General features: G+C 40.8%; 2 protein-coding genes across 3 annotated transcripts; one reads left to right on the plus strand and one right to left on the minus strand.

Annotated features, from left to right (window-relative positions):
• Positions 1-1,244: 1,244 nt before the first annotated feature.
• LOC311427153 (carbonyl reductase [NADPH] 1-like) lies at positions 1,245-9,304 on the minus strand. The gene is made up of 4 exons (XM_084504283.1): positions 8,737-9,304; positions 7,490-7,809; positions 4,121-4,228; positions 1,245-2,526 (listed from the first exon to the last, which is right to left on the minus strand). Exons 1-4 carry the CDS (start codon positions 8,994-8,996, stop codon positions 2,090-2,092), a joined length of 1,125 nt encoding a protein of 374 aa, XP_084360409.1. The 5' UTR covers positions 8,997-9,304; the 3' UTR covers positions 1,245-2,089.
• Positions 9,301-20,252, plus strand: SETD4 (SET domain containing 4). 2 transcript variants are annotated; one of them, XM_084504255.1, is made up of 10 exons: positions 9,301-9,406; positions 9,855-9,950; positions 11,516-11,553; positions 13,067-13,155; positions 14,292-14,721; positions 15,475-15,649; positions 16,319-16,400; positions 16,742-16,822; positions 17,806-17,929; positions 18,805-20,252. In XM_084504255.1, the coding sequence occupies exons 1-10, from the start codon at positions 9,337-9,339 to the stop codon at positions 18,937-18,939; spliced, it is 1,320 nt and encodes a 439-aa protein (XP_084360381.1). In that variant the 5' UTR covers positions 9,301-9,336; the 3' UTR covers positions 18,940-20,252. The 2 variants fall into 2 exon arrangements, with proteins under 2 accessions (XP_084360381.1, XP_084360382.1); XM_084504256.1 differs by having other exon boundaries at positions 9,371-9,447.
• The last annotated feature ends 1,314 nt before the right edge of the window (positions 20,253-21,566 follow it).

The following is a 21,566-nucleotide window of genomic DNA, read 5'->3' on the forward strand; positions in this document are numbered from 1 at the left end:
CTGAGGTTGTGTCCACACAGCTGCTTCTCCTTCCTCCAGTACTGCCCCACTCAACCCAAAGGTTGTGGAAAGGTCTGTCCTCTGTTATTTCTTTCAGTCCACGTTGGAAGAAGCCATAATATTATAAATTTCACTACAAAAAATGGCATCTCTGAAATTGACTACCACATCATCTTCCACTTTTCTTCCTTAGTTACTCTATTAGCTCTATTTGGAGCTATGATACAGTAGACAGCTTGTGGTTACTACATAAAATTCATTAAAAACCTTTTGAAGGGATTTTGTAACTGATCTGCTGCCCTTAAACATCAGGCCTCGGGAGATTTTCTTCTTTGTGGAGCATAAATTAGCATGAGGACTCTTGGGGCAGCACTCATCCTCTTCAACTGGCTGAGGGGCTCGACTTGTGCCAACAGCTCCATCCTGATGAAAAACAATCGCTACTGTGTCCTTTAAAGACTGACTAATAATCACACCTTTGTTCTGCGCTGTTAAGCGATCACTAAAGCCACACATACTGTGCCCAGTGCATTTTGAGCTCAGGCTTCCCTGAACACAAACCATACCATGGGAAGCCAGTGTAAAACCCAGGTAGCTAAACCATTTTGGCATCATCTTGATGACTCCTGATTAAGAACCAACACAACCATTACTGATTTTTCACAACTAATGAGGCTTGTATGCATTTCTTCCCCATCCCTTTAAGTTTCCCACAGCAAGAGGGTGGCACCCTCCTCCTGCATAGCACAGTCCTGTGTGCATCTTGCCCCACAGCAAAGATGGGACAGGGCCTTGGAGCCCCCACCATGGCTTTTGTGCTGCACAAAACCAGGTATTATGGAGAAGGCTGCACAGTTATTGCCTGAGGGTGACCAAAACCCACCTTGCTCCTACCTGCTGCAGCCAGCTACCTCACCCTACCCCACCCTACACCTCTGCTTCGACATGCCTGCACCTCCCAGCTTGAAGTGCAGGGGCAACCCTTTCAAGGTTAAGCATTTGAGATGCAACAACCAACATTTAAAACCCCACAAAAAATTGGTACTCTACATGTCACTGCTTTCCCTAGTTGTAATTTTGCTTAGAGAAAATTTTTACTCTGATAATTATGTGTATTTCAGCCCTACCATGTAACAGTAACATAACATTCATAGTTCAATTTCTCTACCACACAGAGTGCACTTAATCTGGGTTTTTAATAAGGAAACTTCTGACTGCACAATAAATGAACTGGAAGTCCTGGAGACGTTTGCTATCATAGTTCTGTAGTTTATTTTCTCTTCATATATTCCAAACATCACACATTCCAGCTACAGGTCTGGATGCAAAAAATTAAAGTGTATTTTCAACAAACATCTATTTTTAGTATCACAATAATAGAAGTCCATAAGTAATCATTTATTGGTGTACACATTAATAAAGCCCACTGGATAAGTTTTCCAATTAATGGTATATGAGTGCAATTTTTTTTTTCACCTAATTCCATTTTGTAGTCACAAGGAATTTTTATACAGGTGGTTCTGCTTGAGTCTGATTAGCTTCCCCTAAAAACTGGTTAGACTGTAGCTCTGAGAAAAAAAAAAAAAAACAAACAAAAACACACCTAATTCTCCTTTAAGAAATCACATACAAACTCAAGAACCTGTGGTACCCAAAAAGATCTGTTGCACTAAGAAAGCATAAGGCATTTGTCTCATCCGAGCTACATGCCAGAGATCCATGGCTGTCTCATGGGTAGTATGAGAAGTGAAGGGCTGGCAGTGACTTAATGGAGACCAAATTCTGGTAAACAAGGTCAGGCACCTCAGCGGAGGTTAACGTGGTGTTGCCCTTATGTGATCTGGGCTGGAAGACCCCACAAATCAGAGGTCAGGCTGCCCAGTCAGTGCTGTGAGCAGAACGGATGCTGCTGGGAAGATTCTGAGCATAAACACAGTGTTAGAGAAACACTGGAAATGTAACCTCCACCATAATGACAAAGGACCCTCATGCTGCTGTGGAAAGGATGAGACTGCTCGGGGTGTCACTACCAAGGCATAGGCTGATCTACAGCCATATTACCACTTGCATGGGTCCACTAACCATAAAATCACCAGGTCTGAACAGTTTTCTCACTAACAAACTGGCCATGAGGACCATCAGCATCAGAAGGCAAAAGGGCTAAGTAAACTGGGGTCTCAGCCCCTTCCTCTGGTGATTTAGGGGCCTTAGGACCTGCCATGTCTGTTCTCACCCACCCAGGGCAGCAGGCATTGAGAAGGATGTGGTCCCCTTTTCTTTTCTCATTAAACATCCGGGCTTGAATCCTGGACAAGACTGTGACACCAATTTTGGACACCCCATAGGCAGTATTTGGCCACCCCTCTTTCTCATGCACATTTTTCTTGGTATCTTCCACAAATTTTGTCATGAGCTCCACCAACTCTTCCTCGGTGATTGTGTCGCTGCGAAACTTCTTCTGTAGTTCTTGGCTGCAGCGTCCCAGAGCTGAGCTACTTGCCATGCTAGAGACATTCACCACTCTACCTGGGAAAAAAAGAATAAAGAATATTTACATTTATGCACACTAAATACACCCAAACTTGAAGTAAGTTTGCTCTACAGTAGTGTGTTTGCTGCTTAAGTGAATACCTGTGAAATATTTTATGTGGACTATTTTGCAGAACTTCTGAAGGATCACAGTCTACTCAGTGTTCAATGCCTCTAGTGAATTCCATCGCAAAGGATAATTTAAGGTGCAAAACTGCAAAAGCTCTCTACTGAACTTCAGGTAGGCTTGCAGGATACAGCCTGTTACAGTCTGTAGTCACAGTCAGAGCAGTAAGTGGCTTTCTCAGTTAAGGGCAGCCAGCCTTTAAATGCAGTCTTGAAATTCTGCTGGAAAACATTCTCAGTTCTGCAACAGCCTTAAGAAGGTGCCACAGGAAAATACCCCAAATGCCAGAATAATGCATAATACAGCAAAAGCAACCTAGTTCCTAGGTTGAGAGCATCAGCTTGTTTATAGAATACCTGATGGTCTACAAATCCCAGCATGCAAAACTGCAGTAAGCTATTTCTCCCCTAGCTCTTCAGCACAGAATGAACTAAGGAACGAATGCAGGATTTAGACCTTAAAAGCCACAGAAATGAATCATTTTTGTGAATGACTTTATTAAAATACTTGTTCTTTGCCATTGGTACAGGGGACTAAATTGCAATTTTGGTGATCTTTATTCTCCCCCACCTACTGACTCAAATTCACTTTGTGTCCTTTCCCTCCTCCCTGTGGACTCAGAGTTCCCAACTTTTATCTTACCTACTCCTTTTCTCATGCAAACTGTAGGTGTACTTACATGTAGATGTCAGTACAAACTACACTTCACTTATAGCATCAAGCACTTATCCAAGTATCTATGGAAATACCACTCAATCACAAGTTTGAAAATACTGCTATTGAAAAAAAAAAAACCAACAAGCATAACTTCAAGAGTTTGATGTAGGAATTGGATCCAAATACCCTCCTTTCACATTATCTGTGACATATTAGCAGCATTCAAGCACTCTAGGTTTTGACAAGAGGAGCATTCTGTGCAGGACAGTCATCTGATGAGTACAGATTATTTTGCATGCTGCTAACATCCATTTATTATTGATGCATCTGTCTTCCTTTATCCTGGTCTCCTCCATTGTATTTACCATTTTTGGTAAAGTTTTTCCTCTAGTTCCTCCTGCTACCAAATTACGGCAGTGTAAAGCATCGTTGAGTGCTATTTATAACTTTATCACTAAACACCTGCAAATATAGCAAAGTCTGTGATGTACATAGAGACAGACCAACGGCCTATCGAGAAGGTTTCTTCAGTTTCAAGGACAGGTGTATCGCATCAAACCCAACAGGAACACTATTTTTAGTGGCTTCCTTATCCTAATTGTATCATCAAAATGTCCCTTCTAAAGCGAGAATAATTTATGTAGACAAGTAGCATGGAAAGAACATGTGTGAATTCTTCATTTCTTCTTGAGGGTGCCGTGAAAATTCTGCTTCAGTGCAGTGTGCTTGAGATATGACAGGACTTTGCCAGTTAATGAGCACCAAAAGAACACAAAACTATTTCTCTACTTGTTATGGTACACTTACCATAAGGCTTCATGATAGGCAACAATTCTGTGCAAATATTCCTAGTTCCAAAGAAGTTTGTCTTCAGGGTAACCTCTGCTTGGACCGCAAACGGAGTTTGGTCATTAACTTTTTGTAAAAGGCAGTTGCAAGGGAAGAAAAAACAAAACAAAACAGAATTATGTTACTGTTTGAAAGGAAGTTATTCAACTAACAAAAACAAACAAGTTTATCTTATCATTGTCCAATGACCTACCTGCTCACATCTAGTTCTCAGTGTATGGGCCGTGACTACCACATCCAAGCAAACTTGGAGGTGCCCTCTCCTCTTAAATACACAGTGCAGCACTTTGCCAGCATCCTGACATATTTTGGGAGGGGATGGGTAAGAGGGGAAATTGAGAGCAAAAAAGATCCTGAATCCAGGATGCTGCCACCGAAGATGCAGAAGTTTGACTACTCCTCTGGCATTAAGATCCAAAACCAGAGCAGACAAATGCTTCCATATCCTGACCCATTTCTTGCCTTGTCTTTTTGGGTTCTCAGACAGGACTTGGGAGTCAGAGCAGTACAGAATTGCAACAAACACTGTAAAACATTCTGTAAAGGGTGAGGGATAACATTTGCTGCAGTCCAAAAAAGCCTACTGATAAATACCAGTGTGATAAATCATTTCCCTAAACTGACAGATCAGTGCTGACACAAGCACAACAGTAGGAAACAGCAGCTAGGAAAGAGCAAGGAACTGATTTAGGTAATCGTACGGTGCAGTTCCACGGACTGCTTAAGGCTGTGATCTCAGACAGAATTGACAGCTTGCCACCACCAAAAGTGGGGTAGCATGTGCCATCAGCTGACAATTTGGCTCAGCAATAAGCCATATGCTGTGCATCCTCCAGCTTGAGGGGAAATAAGTTAAAGAGACAGCATTCTTCCTCATCTGCTACAGGCTCAATCTCTGCAGTGATAAAGGCCACCTACACAGAATGGGTAGGTCTTCGCTTGGTCTCCATAGCCCAGACCTACGTAAACTCAGAGAAGCAGTAACAGATCACTTGCTGGTTAACACAGGTATGGTTTTATTGCAAAACTCTGCTTAAATAACTGTAAATAAGTCAGTCTCAAGCAGATCACTTGGTTGCATTTAGAACAGAGATAAAAGCCGGACCATAGCCTATTGCAAAAGCGGTGACAACAGGAGAAAAATATAAAAATCCACGCAAGCCAAGAATCCCCTGCTCTCAGAAATCCACCCATTTGTCAAACAAAATATTGTCTTGTAACATCCCATTGACACGCCCTCCCCTGACTTAACAAATGTTACTAGAATGACACACAAACTCATCCAGAAAACAAGTCATGAGTACCCAGTCATTTCATACAGGGACATTTTTGGTGGACTAAGGACTTCGCTGGACTACCTGTAACACAGCACAAAAACTGAACAATAAATTCAATATAATGACAAATCTAATCTTTGACAGACTGCAATAACACACAGTACTACAATAAAGAAAGGAATCCATAAATTCTGGGATGGCAGCAAAAACCAAGAAAGCAAGAATTAAAGCCAAAATATGAGATAAGGATCAGAGCAAGTTATTATACTTAGGTGTAACTCTCTAACCTCTGTTAGATCCTTACACAATAGCAGTTACAGATAAGAACTGTGATAGAGGAACCCATCACACGACCTGCTGCTGACTCATGGTGCATTGTCAGCATGACTAGTCAAGTTCTAAGCGCCTGGAAGCAATTTATGAATAGAAAAATCTATGTTGTTGTAAAGGAATTAACAGAAACCTCACTGCTCACGCTATTTTCACCTATTTGTGGATGTGGTGCTTTAGGGATATGGCTTAGTGGAAGAGTTGGTAGTGTTAGGTTGATGGTTGGACTTCATGCTCTTTATAGAGTTGTTTCCAATCTAAACAATTCTGTGATTTATCTGTCCAGTGTCTATACGATAATATATCTGAGATCTCCCACAGATGAGCCCTAGCCAATCTAGCTAGAGTGATTTCTGGATTATTTTTTTTTGTTTCAGCTGCCCCGGTATCCATCCTGGTGAAGGCTATGGTTGCAGAAAAGTCAGCAAGGGGAAACACACACTGCACCTCAACTATGGCAGTCATGGTCTAGTCCAGCTCAAACGTGTTGTCACTTGCAGGTTGAGCTAGGGCCCTGATTATGAACTGAAGAAATGCTGCCCTGGAGACCTGCAGGCTTTTTGTGCAATAACCTTGGACAGAGATGCAATCATTTAACCATTGCTGTTAGGTTTTAGCACGGCTCTATTTGTCCACACTTCAGGATGCACTTGAATTATATTAAGAGTTGCCCCTTATTGAGCTGATCATTAACACGAACAATCTTCCTGCAGAGTACCAAGCAAAACGTAAACAGTGACTTGACTTCAGAACACTCTTGCTACATTCCCACTATGTAAGAAGCTCCATCTTCAGCAGCAAGTGTGGTTTGGTCCATACTGACAGGCTGCCTTAACCCATATTGTGAGCAGACAAAACAATGCTTATGCTATACTTGAACTGTTAATGTCCTAATTACAGATCAGGCAAAGAGATTAAAAAAAAAACAAAACCCAACAGACGATAGATTAAAAAACAAAACAGAAGAGCAAGCTTTTACCGGCAAGGAAATGAACTAGTAGTCACGCTTGCAATTTGCTTCATCTGAAGCTAACATGATTCTCAATTTGTTTTTATAAACATCTACAAGTAGAATGCACTCTTCTACCTTTTAACTGTGGTGCCTTCCTCACTTTCACTGCCCTTCTATCTACTAGGAGATGAAAAGTTTAAATTCTTGCTCAGCACAGCAAGATTTAGATTAACTGTCCTATAGACAATTGAATAATCTGAGAAAGTTAATGAGAAGTAAAGGTGACAGGAACACGCAGAGTTGAAGGTTCTTTTTATCAACTGAACTCCTGAGCAGATAATGCACAGAGCAAAGTACAGGGCTCACAAAACACAGAAAACTCAGATCCCAGAGGAACGTGGCCAGCATTCATACCTACAATGGGCTGCCAGAGGTCTGATGAAACTCATGTGCACCAAGGCAACAAATCCCTTTGCTCATGTGCACTGTGCATCTTGAGTATTTGCATGCTCTGCACACGATGCAAACAAAATACTCCAGGGAAGCATCTTTACATACACAGTTAACCCATCAGGTGCTCACAGAAGAGCTGTTTCACATCACCCTCTCATCATACTTGAGATAGCAGGCAGCTTGCCCAGCCAAAAAAAACAGTACGGTGTTGGCACCGAAATCCCATAAAAGCAGCTTTATAAAATCCTTGATGCATATACCAACCTTCTTCAAGTAACTTTATACCACATCTGACTAACCCAGTCTGCTTCCTACCTTTGAAAGCTATCGCTGCATTGTTCACCAGCACATTCAGACCTCCGTATTTCTGCTTTAGGAAGTCCCGCAGAGCTCTGATACTCTGCGGATCATCAATATCCAGCTGGTGGAAGAGAGGATGCAGCCCTTCCTTCTGGAGCTTCGCCACTGCTTCCTGGCCACGTCCGGGGTCCCGTGCTGTGAGGTACACATCCCCTGGGAACCGCTTGCACAAAGCCCGCACGATTTCGAAGCCGATCCCCTTGTTGGAGCCGGTCACCACAGCCACGGGCACGCTGGACATTGTCCTCTCTGAACGTACACCAAAGTGACAGCAGCTGCAAACAGTAAACAAGAAAAGTTTCACACTCTGATGGACAGAATGGATATCTAAAAAAGGATTAAAGTTTTTTTTTTTTCTTAAAAATCCAATTTAGAATTTCTCTTTGAATTATGTAAACCTACGTTACAACTGTACATTAATTTAGTGAAGTAGTGTGGAGTATTAGCAATGAAATATATTCGCTGTTAAAAAGTTTGAACTCTGTCACTGGTTGGACTTTAAAAGTCACAAGTCTGCATTGCTAACTTAACTTTTGATAGGATTACAGTCTTTTGGACATACGTCTTATAGGATGACCATTCCCTTTTTTTTTCTTCAGGACATTCAGCTGGTTCAGGTCAAGCACTGATGAAGTCAAAACTGGAAAAACAGGGCTGAAAAATAGGAGAGGAGCAGCTTGATCCTTAAGTGCGGAGCAGAACTAGTTCTAGTGTTTTCAGAGGGATACACACAGGACCATGCATTGCCCTCACACAACTTTTGTTCCATTTAACACATCAGACAGCTTTGGACATAAAGTCCACTGCAGAAAACTGCTCTTCTTGTGGATGCAGCGCGTTAAAACCTGCATTATACCCATATAACGGAGTTTCAAAAGCAGTTTTTGTCCACTTTTAACTGCTGTTCCCTTCCAAAAGGAGCTTGCAAGTAACCACGAGCAGGCACCTAGCAGGACGAAACCCTCACCAGCTCCCAAAAATCACCCACATCACGCCGGAGATGCCGGACGACTCATGCCCAGCCTTCCCTCCCGCTTCAACACCGAGGTCCCGCTGGCCGCCCACCACCTCCCCAGCGCCCCTTTTTCGCCCTAAAAGAAAAACAGAAGGCATCCCACAAGCCAAGACCCAACCCAAGTCCCCAAGAGACTCCGTGCTGCCGCGGGACAGACCCGAGGGGCGGCCAGCGCTCCGCGACCCACCTCTGGCTCTGCGTGCCTGCCCCTGGTACCCCGAGCACCTCGCTGCAGAGGTTGACCTGGCGGCCCGCCACAGACCACGCTCCCCAGGGGCAGGCGCACGGACCTAAAATGGCGGCCGGGGCTCCGCCTCCCGCGGCGGGCAGGGCCGGGGTGGGCAGGACGGGGAAGGGGTCGGTGGCAGCTTTACCCCTCATTGCAGGTGGGCTGGAGGCAGCTGGGTGGGTGCATGGGGCAGCCATTTGTGGCTGTTGATTTTCCATAACTCTTAATACATTTGCTCTTCGGAAACTGTTTTAGTTCTGTGCACGTAAGCACCCGCGTCTCATTTCCTTTAGCCGGTTATGGCCATGCCTTGGCCAAGATGATGCTGGAGATAAAGGCTTCCCATCTTCTCTCACCCCATCACCCACCCTCGTTTATGGGTTTGATTGTAGCATATTTGCTTAAATTTAAAGAGCCGGTGTGTTAAGCAGGCCGTGCTCTGGTTTCTCTTATTGAAATGAAAGAAACATGCAACATTTGAAGTGGTCATTAAATATATTTTTTTCTCTTTTTTCCTAAATTCAGGCTGTCTAAAAAAGGTGAGATCTGTTTCTTAATATGAAGAGAAACAGAGGCCGGACAGGTCGAAAAAGAAGAAGAAAACGCTTGCAGAGTTTCATGCATGGAGGTACTATCCCTGGAAGTACTGCTAAATAGTTTTTTATCTAGGTATCATTTTATGGTGCACATTTCTCAAACATTTTCATATTTTACAAATAACATTCAGATTTATTTATTTACTTTTTTATTTTCCTATACAAATATTCTAACATTTCATTCCCAGTCAGAATACTGTGAGCTCTACTTTGTGGCTGTTGGGAGGCATCATGTTATTCTTAAATTCTTTGTCCCTTGAACTTGCTGAATAACTCCTACACTTCTGAGAGCTCCCAGTGCCCAGAGGCCCAGAATTTAGTAAGCTAGTTCAAGGAGAGCCTTTCTTGCTATTCTGTTATGCTGTACTAAGAAGTTCAAAATATATATTTTTTTTCTGAACACACAGTCAAATTTTTGTATTTGTTTTGTTTTACAATAGAGCACTATTTTACAGCATTAAACCTCTCTTTCATTTTCAGTCAACTGCAGTCACAAACTGGAATATATTAAACTTAAGAAGTGGCTGAAAGACAGAGGGTTTGAAGACAGTAATTTAAGACCAGCACAATTCCAGGGTAATGTTCTAATTATTTATTGGTGGTACATATTTTTGATTAAGAATGTTGTATTCCTACTTTGACTTTGAATCACACATATTAGCAAAAAAAAAAAAAAAAAAAAAAAAAACAGTTACCATTAGTCTTTTAAGGACTTTTGGTAAGTGCATGTTAATGTCATTTTAACATGAACATATTTTAACATATGTGGAGGCCTGAAATACTGTAAACTGTTGCTTATATGGAGATACTTCTGTGTAAAACTCTGTTATGAGAGTTATCAGGTATGCTGTAAAACATGTAAACCTATGCCAAATTCCTTGTAGAAATTGAGATTTTAAGTGTTAATAGTACAGTTTTCAATAAGAAAGTATCATCTCAAGTGCTTCCAGTATCGGAATCTAACCTTGGTATCATTTCTTTACCTTTTATTTTCCTGTACTAGTTCAGCAGTTCTAGTGATACAGATAAGTAAATGATTTTAGAGGTCAGAGTCATATACTACTGTTTACAGTGAAGATATCTACCCATATTTTTTCTCTTCAATTAGATAGTGTTTCAAAAACTTTTGCAATATTGAAGAGAGAGTAGAGAAGGTAGTATGAATCAGAGAAAAATGTTGCAAATAGAAATTGTAAAGTGAAGTTAAAACTTTGAAAACAAGGCCAGGAGCCAGTGATGAAAGATGTGCTTAAAGAAAAAATTGGGAAAAAGGAATTGAGTAATTGCTAGAACTGGACAACTGTTGCAGGGAAAGGGCTTTCTCCAGGTCCTGAAAAATAGTAGAAAAGTAAAAAGGGAAATAGAGTATGTCCTGGTTTCAGTTAGCACAGAATTAATTTTCTTCCTAGTAGCTGGTGGAATGCTGTGTTTTGGCTTAGAATGAGAAGAGTGCTGATAACACCCCGATGCTTTAATTGTTGCAGAGCAGTGCTTATACTAAGCCAAGGACATCTCAGCCTTTGCTCTGTCCTGCCAACGGGCAGGCTGGGGGGTGCAGTAAGAGCTGGGAGGGGACAGACCCAGGACAGGTGACCCAAACTAGCCAAAGGGGTATTCCATACCATCTGACGTCATGCTAAACAATATATAGGGGTGGCTAGCTGGGGGGAGGGGGCCGGACTGCTCGGGGTTAGGCTGGGCATCGGTCAGCGGGTGGTGAGCAATTGCATTGTGCATCACTTGTTTGTACATACTATTATTACTTTCGTATTATCACCATTGTATCATCATTATTATTATTGTTATTATTATTTTGTTATTTTTTTTTCCTGTCTTATTAAACTGTCTTTATCTCAACTCACGGGCTTCACTTTCCATTTCTCTCCCCCGTCCCAGAGAGGGAGGGGGGAGGGTGAGCGAACGGCTGCGTGGTGTTTAGCTGCCAGTCGGGTTAAACCACGACAAGTAAAAAGAGAAAAAGAAATGTGGTGTGTATTTAGAATAATCCATAATTGGCTTTTATGATTTTTCAGAGAGATATATGTTCTTTCAGACTTATTCTGTGTTGGCCTGTAAATTTATTGCAGCTTACCATAGTCTCTTGTATTTTACTATAAACATTCTCTTTGTTTCTGCTTCAGATACAGGAAGAGGACTGATGACAACAAAAGCTCTTCAGGTTAGTAATGTTGATTGTAATGCAGGAGCTCCTCTAAATGAGCCTCTAGGTTCGTTAAATTGTAATCACTGAATCACAGAATGTGACTGTTGCAACAAGGAAACTCAAAATTCTGGACGAGGTGTTTGCAGTCCTCATTGTGAATGTAATTTCTAGCCTAATACTAGAAATTGTAATGTTGTCATATCTGCAAAATTATATTGTATATACTCTGAGGATTCATTGGATGAGGGCATTACTATACTCATTTACAGCAATTTAGTATGCAGTCTTACATTTCAATTTAAGGCAGTCAGTGGCTAACTGAAAACAGAAGGAGCAGGCCCATTTCTTGCTTTGTGCATTTTTCCTCAGCCACTGGCTTCTAGCAGTTTCCTTGCTCTTAGGGTAAATTGCCTCAGGAAGCTAAACCAGGAGAAGACTCTCCCTTACCTTTGATAGATTTGCTCCTGGAAATGGCACACCTTGGTTAGACCAGGTGGTACAAAGGGAGCAATAGCACGTCAGGGAGGGAGATGGAGGGAAGGGGTCAAGGCTTTTAAGCAACATTTGGTGTTAGATTATCTTAACCATAATGTTAAACCACAGCTTTAACCGCCCTTCAATGGCCCTCTTCTTTGTCGATAATCAAGTAATAAAAATGTAATTTCGTAAACATTCCCAGCAGAAAAGGGGTATAATAGAAAAAATACCTTGACCTTCAGATACTGGCATAGCAAGACTGATCTCCAATTGCAGAGTGCCTCTCAGAAAGTATTTTTGGAGAAGTTTCTTAACTGGCATAAGAATAGCATATCAAATATTGGGAAATTAGACCCAGAGCCTTTTGTGAAACAGAATATGGCAAGAGATAGGAAGGAGATGCAGTGGAGAGTCTGCGTGGAGAACAGTGTAGGTTCTCATGCTGGCTCAGTGTATGTTCTCAGGGCCAGAGCCAGCAGTTGAAGCCAGAGGCTTGAATCATCCACAGAGCTGGGAGTCTGCAGTTAATGAAATGAGAGCTATGCTCGGCTATACTTGAACAGGATAGGGAAATGCAGGAGAGAAATGGGAAGAGGAGAGTATTGGCTTGATTTATGTCCTCTCCCTACAGGGATGGACATGTACCTCTCAAGCTAGGGGTGAAAGCTAATTTACACACATGGCAGCTTGAACAACGTCAGGGTAAACATGACCTTAAACATCCCTACTCCATGCTGCTCTGTTGATAGAAGAGCAAGTGTTTGTGAGACCAGTTATAAAATATATCATAGTACAGAAGGTAGTGATGCTGAGGAGCCAGGCACCAAAATCTCTTGTGAACAGGTGAGTTTCTGCAGGTGACAGTTCCTACTGGTTGCAGGTCCTTCCTTCCCTGGACAGTGACCGTCTTAAAGCCATGTTAGTTTCCATTAAATTCAACATCACATCTGATTGCTTCCTGTCATTAGGGTTCTCTTGGCTCTCTCTTCATGAATCACATAGTACATGAGTCATTTACACTTGACCTTTACTTTTTTTTGTTCCCTCAAAGGCAGGGGAACTGGTTATTTCATTGCCTGAAAAATGCTTACTCACCACGGACACTGTCCTTAGCAGCTGTTTAGGAGAATACATTATCAAGTAAGTGAAAAGTGACATGTGGCAATAAAGGAAAACAACTTTCTCAGCTGACCCTTCCTGTGGGTTGCTCAATAGTAGATGAATCATCTTAAGTGGTGGTAGAATTTTGAACTGTGTATCCTAACTTGTATTTTGTATATACTCTCCTACATGTGGAATGCTCAGATAATCAGCTAGGCGGAGTTGGAGGTATGGTAGAGGTTTGAACTTGTCCTGCCACTAGAGCCATCTTGGACCTAAATGCCAGTTATGAATGGTTTCTTACAAATTTGCAAGTATGCTTCAATAGAAGAAGGCAAATAACATGAGGCAGCAAAGCAATCACCTGAACTTTTAGAAAGTTCAGGCCTTTTAGAAAGTTCAGGACAAAGGCCTGTGCTGGATGTTGAGTTGAATCATAGAATCACGGCATGGTTTGGGTTGGAAAGGACCTTAAAGACCACCCAGTTCCAATCCCCCTACCATGGGCAGGGACACCACCCCCTAGACTAGGTTGCCTAAGGCTCCATCCAGCCTGGACTTGAACACTTTGAGGGATGGGGCATCCACAGCTTTTCTGGGCAACCTGTGCCTGTGCCTGTGGCAGTTCTTTACCCTATGAGTAAAGAACTTCTTTCTTGTATCTTATCTAAATCTACTCTTTCTTAGTTTAAAACCATTACTCCTTGTCCTATTATTGCACTCCCTGACAAAAGACTCCTTCCCCAGCTTTCCTGCAGGCTCCCTTTAGGTACTAGAAGGCTGCTCTGAGGTCTCCCCTGAGCTTTCTCTTCTCCAGGCTGAACAACCCCAGCTCCCTTAGCCTGTCTTTACAGGAGAGGTGCTTCAGCCTTGTGGCCCTCCTAGGTCCATGACTTGCTGTAATAGGTTCATGAGTACTTGTTATCTATGCTAAAAAAAAAACAACAAGAGGTGAACCTGAATTTTTTTACCACAAACTGACTTTTATAGCTTCTCAATAAAATGAAGTCAAAAGCCCCTTTGAAATCATCAAAAGGAAATTAACTACAAAGAACTTTAAAATAGAAGTTATTTATAACATTTCAAAGAATTAAAAGATAGACAAAATACTACTACATCAATTTCCTATCTCACCTCTGTGTATCTGCCTTTTTTTTTTTTTTTTTTTTTAATAGATGGAAGCCTCCTGTATCTCCTCTGATAGCACTGTGCACATTTTTAATAGCAGAGAAGCATGCTGGTGAGAAATCTCTGTGGAAGCCATATCTTGATGTTTTACCAAAGTCATACACTTGCCCTGTGTGTTTGGAGCAAGATGTAGTGAGCCTTCTTCCTGAACCTTTAAGAAGTAAGGCTGAGGAGCAGAGAACAATGGTTCATGAATTGTACACGTCTTCCAAGGCTTTTTTCTCTTCCCTGCAGTCTTTATTTGCTGAGAACACAGGAACTATTTTTAACTACAGTGCCTTAGAGTGGGCTTGGTGCACTATAAATACCAGAACAATATACATGAAACATTCCCAGAGGGAATGTTTTTCTCTTGAGCCAGATGTTTATGCATTGGCACCATATTTAGATTTGCTAAACCACAGTCCAAATGTTCAGGTAAGAGACTAAGAATAGATCACTTAATTTCTTGATTTATGAATGTACTATCCCAATGCAGTATACATTTATGTGATGGATTAGGAGTGTCTGGAGGTTAGCAAGAGATCTCATAGGGGGGAAGTGATCTATCTGGAGGACACCTGCAGTCTGAGCACGCATGGTTCACATGTACCCTGGAGGCTCTTACTCAGTAAAGCAGAGGTACAGGGAGAGCTCTCTATTTCTGGCTGAGATTTGCTTCCAGGGTAGCTATTGGGAGGAACCACTTGTAAATATAACCCTGCCTTGCTCTCCCCACAGGCTTAACTCTTAAGACAAATCTTGAGTTACACAGTCCTTGGGTTACTTCACCTTTAGCCTTAGGAGAGTGTACAGAGCAGTTTCACCTGGTGACAGAGATGGGACTGTGCCAGCGTATTTCTGGGACAGCATAAAAGTGGTTAGCTCTGTGTGTGGCCACTTTTATTTGGGGGCTTCTGTAATAAGTCTACAAAGTGGATGGCAGGCACATCCTGCAGACTAAGGTTTTGATGTTTGTTCTTTGTACTAGTATATTTGGAGTAATCCTAGTGTTAAATTGTCCAAATGGGTCGCCTTTTCAGACATCTGTAATGCTTATCTGTTTGCACTCTATTATTGTTGCTGTGTTAGAGAAGTATTCAGTACTGTTGGATTTTAATATTCAAGGCTTGATTCCTTTTCCCCCATCTTCTGCCAAGACTAAAACTTTTACTTTTTGATTTCTCAAAGGTAAAGGCTGCATTTAATGAACAGGCAAGAAGTTATGAAATACAGACAAATTCACAGTGCAAAAAATATGAAGAAGTATTTATCTGCTATGGACCTCATGACAATCAGCGACTGCTACTAGAATATGGATTTGTTGCCATTAATAACCCTCACAGCACTGTTTATGTCTCATCAGGTTGGATTTATAAATTGTCTTGATACTAAAAGGTACAAGAGTAGAGAGCAGAGTGTCTGAGCTAACATTGTCTTCAACAGGAGATGTGGTTAGAAACAACTAAAGGATAGTGAAGTTCATGTGCTTGCGTATACATATATGCACAATGCATATTAAGGCATTGTGGTCTTCTATTTTATTGCCATCAAAATATTTCTGTGTACTTCTAAGAAGTAGAGTAGAGTTGATACCACCTTGAACTGCATAGAATTGAAAGATTGGCATTTTCCAATTGGAAGTGGTTTTGGTAACTCTTTCTTTTGTAAAATTGTGATTCTTACCACCATTTATATAGAGCTTCTAACTGGATGTCTTAGATTGTATCATTGTTTTCAAGAATGGAGTTCTGATTCCCACTAGCTGGAGTTACTGAAAGGTTTTCATAACTTCAATTTGAGTCAGAATTTCCATTATAAGGATAAAATCCTGCAGGTTGCTGATTGCTTTCAAGATGTAGTGAGCACCTCCAAAATATGTTTTTGATTATGTTCAAATTCTCCCAAATTTAGCAGTTTTCATCTTTCGTCTTTTAGCTAAGTGACAAATACAGTTGAAATATCATTTCAGAATTGAGGGTTGTGGTTTCTTTTTCATATTAGTTACATAAATATTTTAAATGTGTTTTTGTAGATATTCTCCTCAAATATTTTCCACCACTGGACAAGCAGAGAGATGCAAAACTTTCTATTCTGAAGGATCATGATTTCTTACAGTAGGTATCTGGAGTTTTTTGTTTCCATGTGAGCGTTCTTGTATTTTTTTTCTGGGAGTCAAATTTTGCTTCTGATACCAAAGTCCACCGTAAGATCATTTTTATCTAACAAACTGATTTGCTTGCTGTTTGTGAGAGAACATACAAGTGGTAAACACCAATATCAGGCTTCAAGGTCCAGCCTGTCTCCTAGTTGTGGACAGCAGCAGAGTAAGGTTAGTCAAGAAATCCTCTACTTCTGAAGAGAAGATCTTCTCTTGTTGACAATTATCAAGAAGAAAACTACTGGGCTGTAGAAGACAACTTATACTTTCTGTATCTCAGCACTTCTGTCTTTTTAGAAACTTGACCTTTGGATGGGATGGACCATCTTGGAGACTTCTTACAGCCCTCAAGTTGTTAAGTCTTGGAGCAGATGAATTGTAAGTTTCAGTACTTTTTGAGTATTTAGATAATGTGCATGCGTCATTTCCCTTTGTTCTTTGCTGCCTGTGTGTGAGACACTGGGGACTGGTTTGGGTCTTCTGTGTCTGTCTGATTGACTCCAGGTGAGAGGGAAAGAGAAGAAAGGCAGAGAAAAGTATATAATGTGAAGAGATTGCCTAGTTCTTGCTTTGCTCTTTTACTTTCTTGTATTAAACACTAGACACACCTCCATTGTTTTCCATTTCTATTTCAAAAAACAGAGGTTTCTTTACGCTTCAGACTGCAGACAATTTTTCTGTTGGTTTGATGGAACTCTTATATGCTATTGACCTTGCATGCTTGCTTCTGATATTCTAAGGTCTATTAAGATGCTGAAAGGCATCTCCAATGACTATCAATGAAGTTTTGATCATTTGTTCCAAATGGCAAGCATGCCTCAGACAGGTTTAATAGAAAATGGTTACCAGAGCTTTTCTTGTAATAGTAAATTAAAAAAAAAAAATAAAATGGTTATCAAAAAGGCTATCTCTTAGTTTTGATTTGGGCAGCTATTTATGCTTCAGACATTGATTGCTGAGTGGAATAAGTTGATTATAAGAACTAAAAATAAATCCCAATGACACTGGTTTTAGGCACATGAAATGTGTCAATATGTTAATAAGATCTGCCTGACTGAATAGCTTTTAGTCCTTACTGGTGCTGCTGAAGTTGGTGGCAGCATGGCATAACAGTAAAGACTAGAAGCACAGACTGGCTTTGGTTGAAAGGGTAGGGGTAGAACTGCTGCTTTGGACCATTAAATGTCTCCTCTCTCTTGCTTGATTCATCATCCTCATATCTGTACACTCTGTGCCTTTTTTATACATGTTAACCCTATTTGCCTTATGCCTGCAATGTTATTATAAATATAACCATGTGTTTAATATTTAGTTGTTAATACAGTGAGTGATTGTGTGTTGTTCAAACATTTTGATTCTAGTACTTGCTGGAGGAGAGTGCTGCTTGGTGATGTAATATCAGCCAGAAACGAACAGCAGGCTTTGAATATAACAGCAAAAATATGCCATTTTTTAGCAGAGGAGACACAGCGTGTCCTTCTCCAGGTAATTTGGTTAGAAGAGCAAGGTAGCCCAGATTCCTTTCGCTCCCTGCATAAATGTATGGCAGTCTGATTTTCAGGGTTAAGAATTTTAGGGTTGTGTGGTGGTGGGGGAATTGACTTCACTGGTGTGGTGTAGTGTTTGTTCCCAGGGTGACTGACACTGCTAAATAAATTGCTCAGCAGCATTTGTGGCTGCAGCAGCAGGAGGAACCATGTTAACAAAGCTTATACAAAGCCCTGTAAACAAGTGAATAGTATTTAAACTTGCTCTGCCCACAATATCAATGTGTTTATTGAATTTCTTAAGTTTCATTTACATCTTAAAAGGAAGTGTAGACTCCAATAAAGTAGACACATAAGATGTTACAGACCTGCTGTGAGTACATTTGCTGCAGAAAGTATGTTCATTAAAGCTAGCCAAGCTAAATACCCTTGTCAGCCAGCCATTTGTGAGGGAGGTCTTGAAGACCAAGTTACTGTTACGCTCTTAGAAAAAGAATCTCTGCTTCCTTTCTGATTTTTGGCAAGCAACATGTATTTAATGTGAAGTTGGATGGCTGTAATGGCAAAGGGTTTTGAAAACCATGCTTTTGCAAAGGAAATGCATGCACTGAGGATGAGGTGAATCTGGTCTTGAGATACATCTTGAGGATAGTATGGACTTAGGAACTTGATATCAGGTAAACAATTTCCCTTCCCATCCTCTCCTTGGTTTTGTTCTGCTTCCTATCCACATGATGATTGTTTCCTTTTATTAAAAAAAATAAATAATAAAATACTGTGTGACATAATACTACAGATGAGCTTTCCACAAATTTTGTGTTCATGTCCTAATGTGAATTTTGAGTAATTTCACCCTACTTGTATAAATTCCAGATTTCCCAGTTGAAAAGGGACAAAGAGAACCTCAAAAAACACCTTTCTTTGGTAGAAGCACTACGCTTGGAAGATCTGAAGATACTACAAAAATCAGCAGAGATTCTTTGCAACTTGAACGTGGCAACAACTTGACCCGTCTGGAGCTGTGATAGCTGTGGTTGATTGCATCTCATTTGCTATGGATGTGCCTTGCTCAGCTGTTTTAATGGACCGGAGCAGCAAAGAAGAATGGAAAAATTCATCAGAAAATGCCCAGTTTTCTTTATAGGGTCACATGGGCACTAGAAGCTTATTTTGTTCTTTGCTGACATTCTTCAGTAATACAAAAGGTTAGCCCAAAGGGTAGGGAGGAGCACAGGCAGCTTTCATCACATCACATCCAAATCATGGTAGTTATGAGTGAAACAGCCTCGGGTAATTTGAGCAGCTTTGGGATTGTGGGCTCCAGCAGTTCTAGATTTTACAGCTGCCTGTGGGGCTAAGGCATGGATCATTGAGTCAAGCAGACATTCCTCAGCATGTGTTTGAGTTCTGGCAACTGACAGAGAGGGAAAGGACAGAGCTACTTTTATTTGTCCTGTACTAGTCATTTTCTTTTTTTCCCTGAGGTCTGTACATATGCCTAAAAATTAGTAGTTCATGTAGTGTCAATTCATTGCTGGAGCAATGAACGTGGACCAGAACACAATCACCATCAGCCTTTTTGTGGCTGACACCAAATCATTTCCCTTACAGTTTCAGCCTGTGTTTCTGGAACTTAAGGAAATATAAATTTCCCTCCTTTACTCTCAGAGCTTCTTCCAGACTCACTAGTTTGTGTTCTAACTCCTCCTGCTGGGAATGAGTACTGAAAGGATGCATCATTTTAAAACTGTTTCGTATTTGGAAGACCATCGAGGCAATTTGTTCTGTTTCTGTTCAGTTCTTGTGATCGCAACGAGAAATACTTTTATACTGTCTTTAAGAGGATAGTCTCGTGAGTTCCCTTTCAGTACGAGTCCTACTAAAAAGGGAGGTCAGGCTCCCTATGTAGTTTAGAAGAGAGAGGCTTCATTGAGGGCATTTCTGAGCAGGACTCTTGTTTGAGCTTTATAAGCTTCATAATTGTGCTTGTGTTGTGATTATTTCCCATTGTATGGGGAATCACATTTTGTAGAATTTTCATTAATATTTTCAGACTTCTTTTAAGAATTGTCTTTTTAAAGAGTGTTTATTTTTGTAAATATATTGTTTCTCTACAAAACTATTCTCTCCATGTATTTTTAATAAATGAAATTGTATACAGCAGTAAAGATATTTTGGCTAATATTATTTAAAGAAAAAAATGCAGCAAGTGAAAACTTCTAAGAAATATGAAAGCTCAAATGCACCTTCTGATTTTCTTTGGTACCTTGTGAACAATAATGTTAATGTATAATAAACTTCTTTGGATTTGAGTATTCCAAGATTTTTCCCTGCATCCTTTTTTTTCTGCTTTAATGTATTTGGGACAGGAAATACTTTGATACTTCACCCATGTGAACTGCTGTTCCTAAAGTGTAGTTATCCAGAATCTGCGTGAGGCTATGTGAACATGTGATTGTTTTGCTTAGAAAACATATCTGTCATCTCCAAAAATTCTCGTATTTCACTAAAGTTCTGATCTTGTTGATGACATCTGTTCCCAAGCCATCTGGTCCCATTGCTTTGAGGCAAGTTGAGGCTCTTCAACATGTCTCCCTTATTTTTTTTCCCCTCTCCTTTATGATTTACCAAACACTGGAGCTCTGAGAAGGATCTTTCCTTAACTAGAGAGGTATGTCGGGTGAGGCCCAAAAGATTGGGGGAATTAGAAAGTAACTGCTGTTACTCAGTTTCCATGACACTGAAGACAAAAGTTCTCCTTGGTTTTGAGGTGCCATGCTTGTAACCTCTTCCTAGGTTTAGATAATAAGCTATTTCCATGTAGTTCACCTGAGTGCACTGAGACTTGTACTCTCAGGCTTTCTGGATTGCTCATGCGGAGATGCTGACAGTGTGGTTGCTTTACATTTCCCAACAGAGGGCAGGGTGACTTGTGCTTACTCTTTTAAGGCAGTGGAGGACACTAGGGAAAGAGTATTAGGCTGGATAGACACGTGCTTTGAACATGTCCTGCAGTTTTTATGATTATCATTGAACCAGTTGTCTTAGGTTCTTTCAGTAAGATCTTTTTAATTCTCTGAGAAAAGATGTATTTTCTAGCTATGGTGAAGCTATGTAGTCCCATGGTAGTCAGTAGGGCCCTGCTAACTTAACCCAGCTGAGCATCCAGTTCTGTGTTTGGAAGACTGAATAGTAGTGTTTTTTTTTTTTTTTTTTTTTTTTTTTTTTTTTCTCGCCTTGCAAAATGGATACTAGTTTGATGGAAGTTTATTTGCTTCAGTATTGCAGGATAAGGTGCACATTTATACCACCTGGTCTGAATACGGGTTCTACCTCTAACTCCTGCGCTCCCTGAGGGACTGTAGGAAGGGGTTCTGGCAGAGCAGGATAGCAGGCAGCCTGAGTTGCTTGTCTGTCTCTTGGATGTAAACACAGCAGTAAGCCCCCAGCTTTACCCTAAGCACCGTACCAAGTGTTCTGAATAGAGCCATGTGTGTTTAATGTCAAAGACAAAATCCTTGGAACTAGTGCTTTTGTAACCCATCAAAAGCAGCGCATTTATAACTGGCAGAGCATAGGTAACAAATCAGCATATATATATATATATGTATATACATATATAATACACACATACA

Source organism: Aythya ferina, assembly GCF_964211825.1.
Source record: "Aythya ferina genome assembly, chromosome: 1".
NCBI classification, from domain to species: Eukaryota; Metazoa; Chordata; class Aves; order Anseriformes; family Anatidae; genus Aythya; species Aythya ferina.

Coding starts and splice junctions, on each gene's coding strand:
- LOC311427153 (XM_084504283.1), bottom strand. CDS start 8,996: ATGGAAAATCAACAGCCACAAATGGCTGCCCCATGCACCCACCCAGCT. Junction 4,229..7,489: donor TGCAGCGATAGCTTTCAAAG/GTAGGAAGCAGA, acceptor TTTTACAAAAAG/TTAATGACCAAACTCCGTTT. Junction 2,527..4,120: donor GCCTATCATGAAGCCTTATG/GTAAGTGTACCA, acceptor TTTTTTTCCCAG/GTAGAGTGGTGAATGTCTCT.
- SETD4 (XM_084504255.1), top strand. CDS start 9,337: ATGAAGAGAAACAGAGGCCGGACAGGTCGAAAAAGAAGAAGAAAACGC. Junction 15,650..16,318: donor CACTGTTTATGTCTCATCAG/GTTGGATTTATA, acceptor GTGTTTTTGTAG/ATATTCTCCTCAAATATTTT. Junction 16,823..17,805: donor AGTCTTGGAGCAGATGAATT/GTAAGTTTCAGT, acceptor TTTTGATTCTAG/TACTTGCTGGAGGAGAGTGC.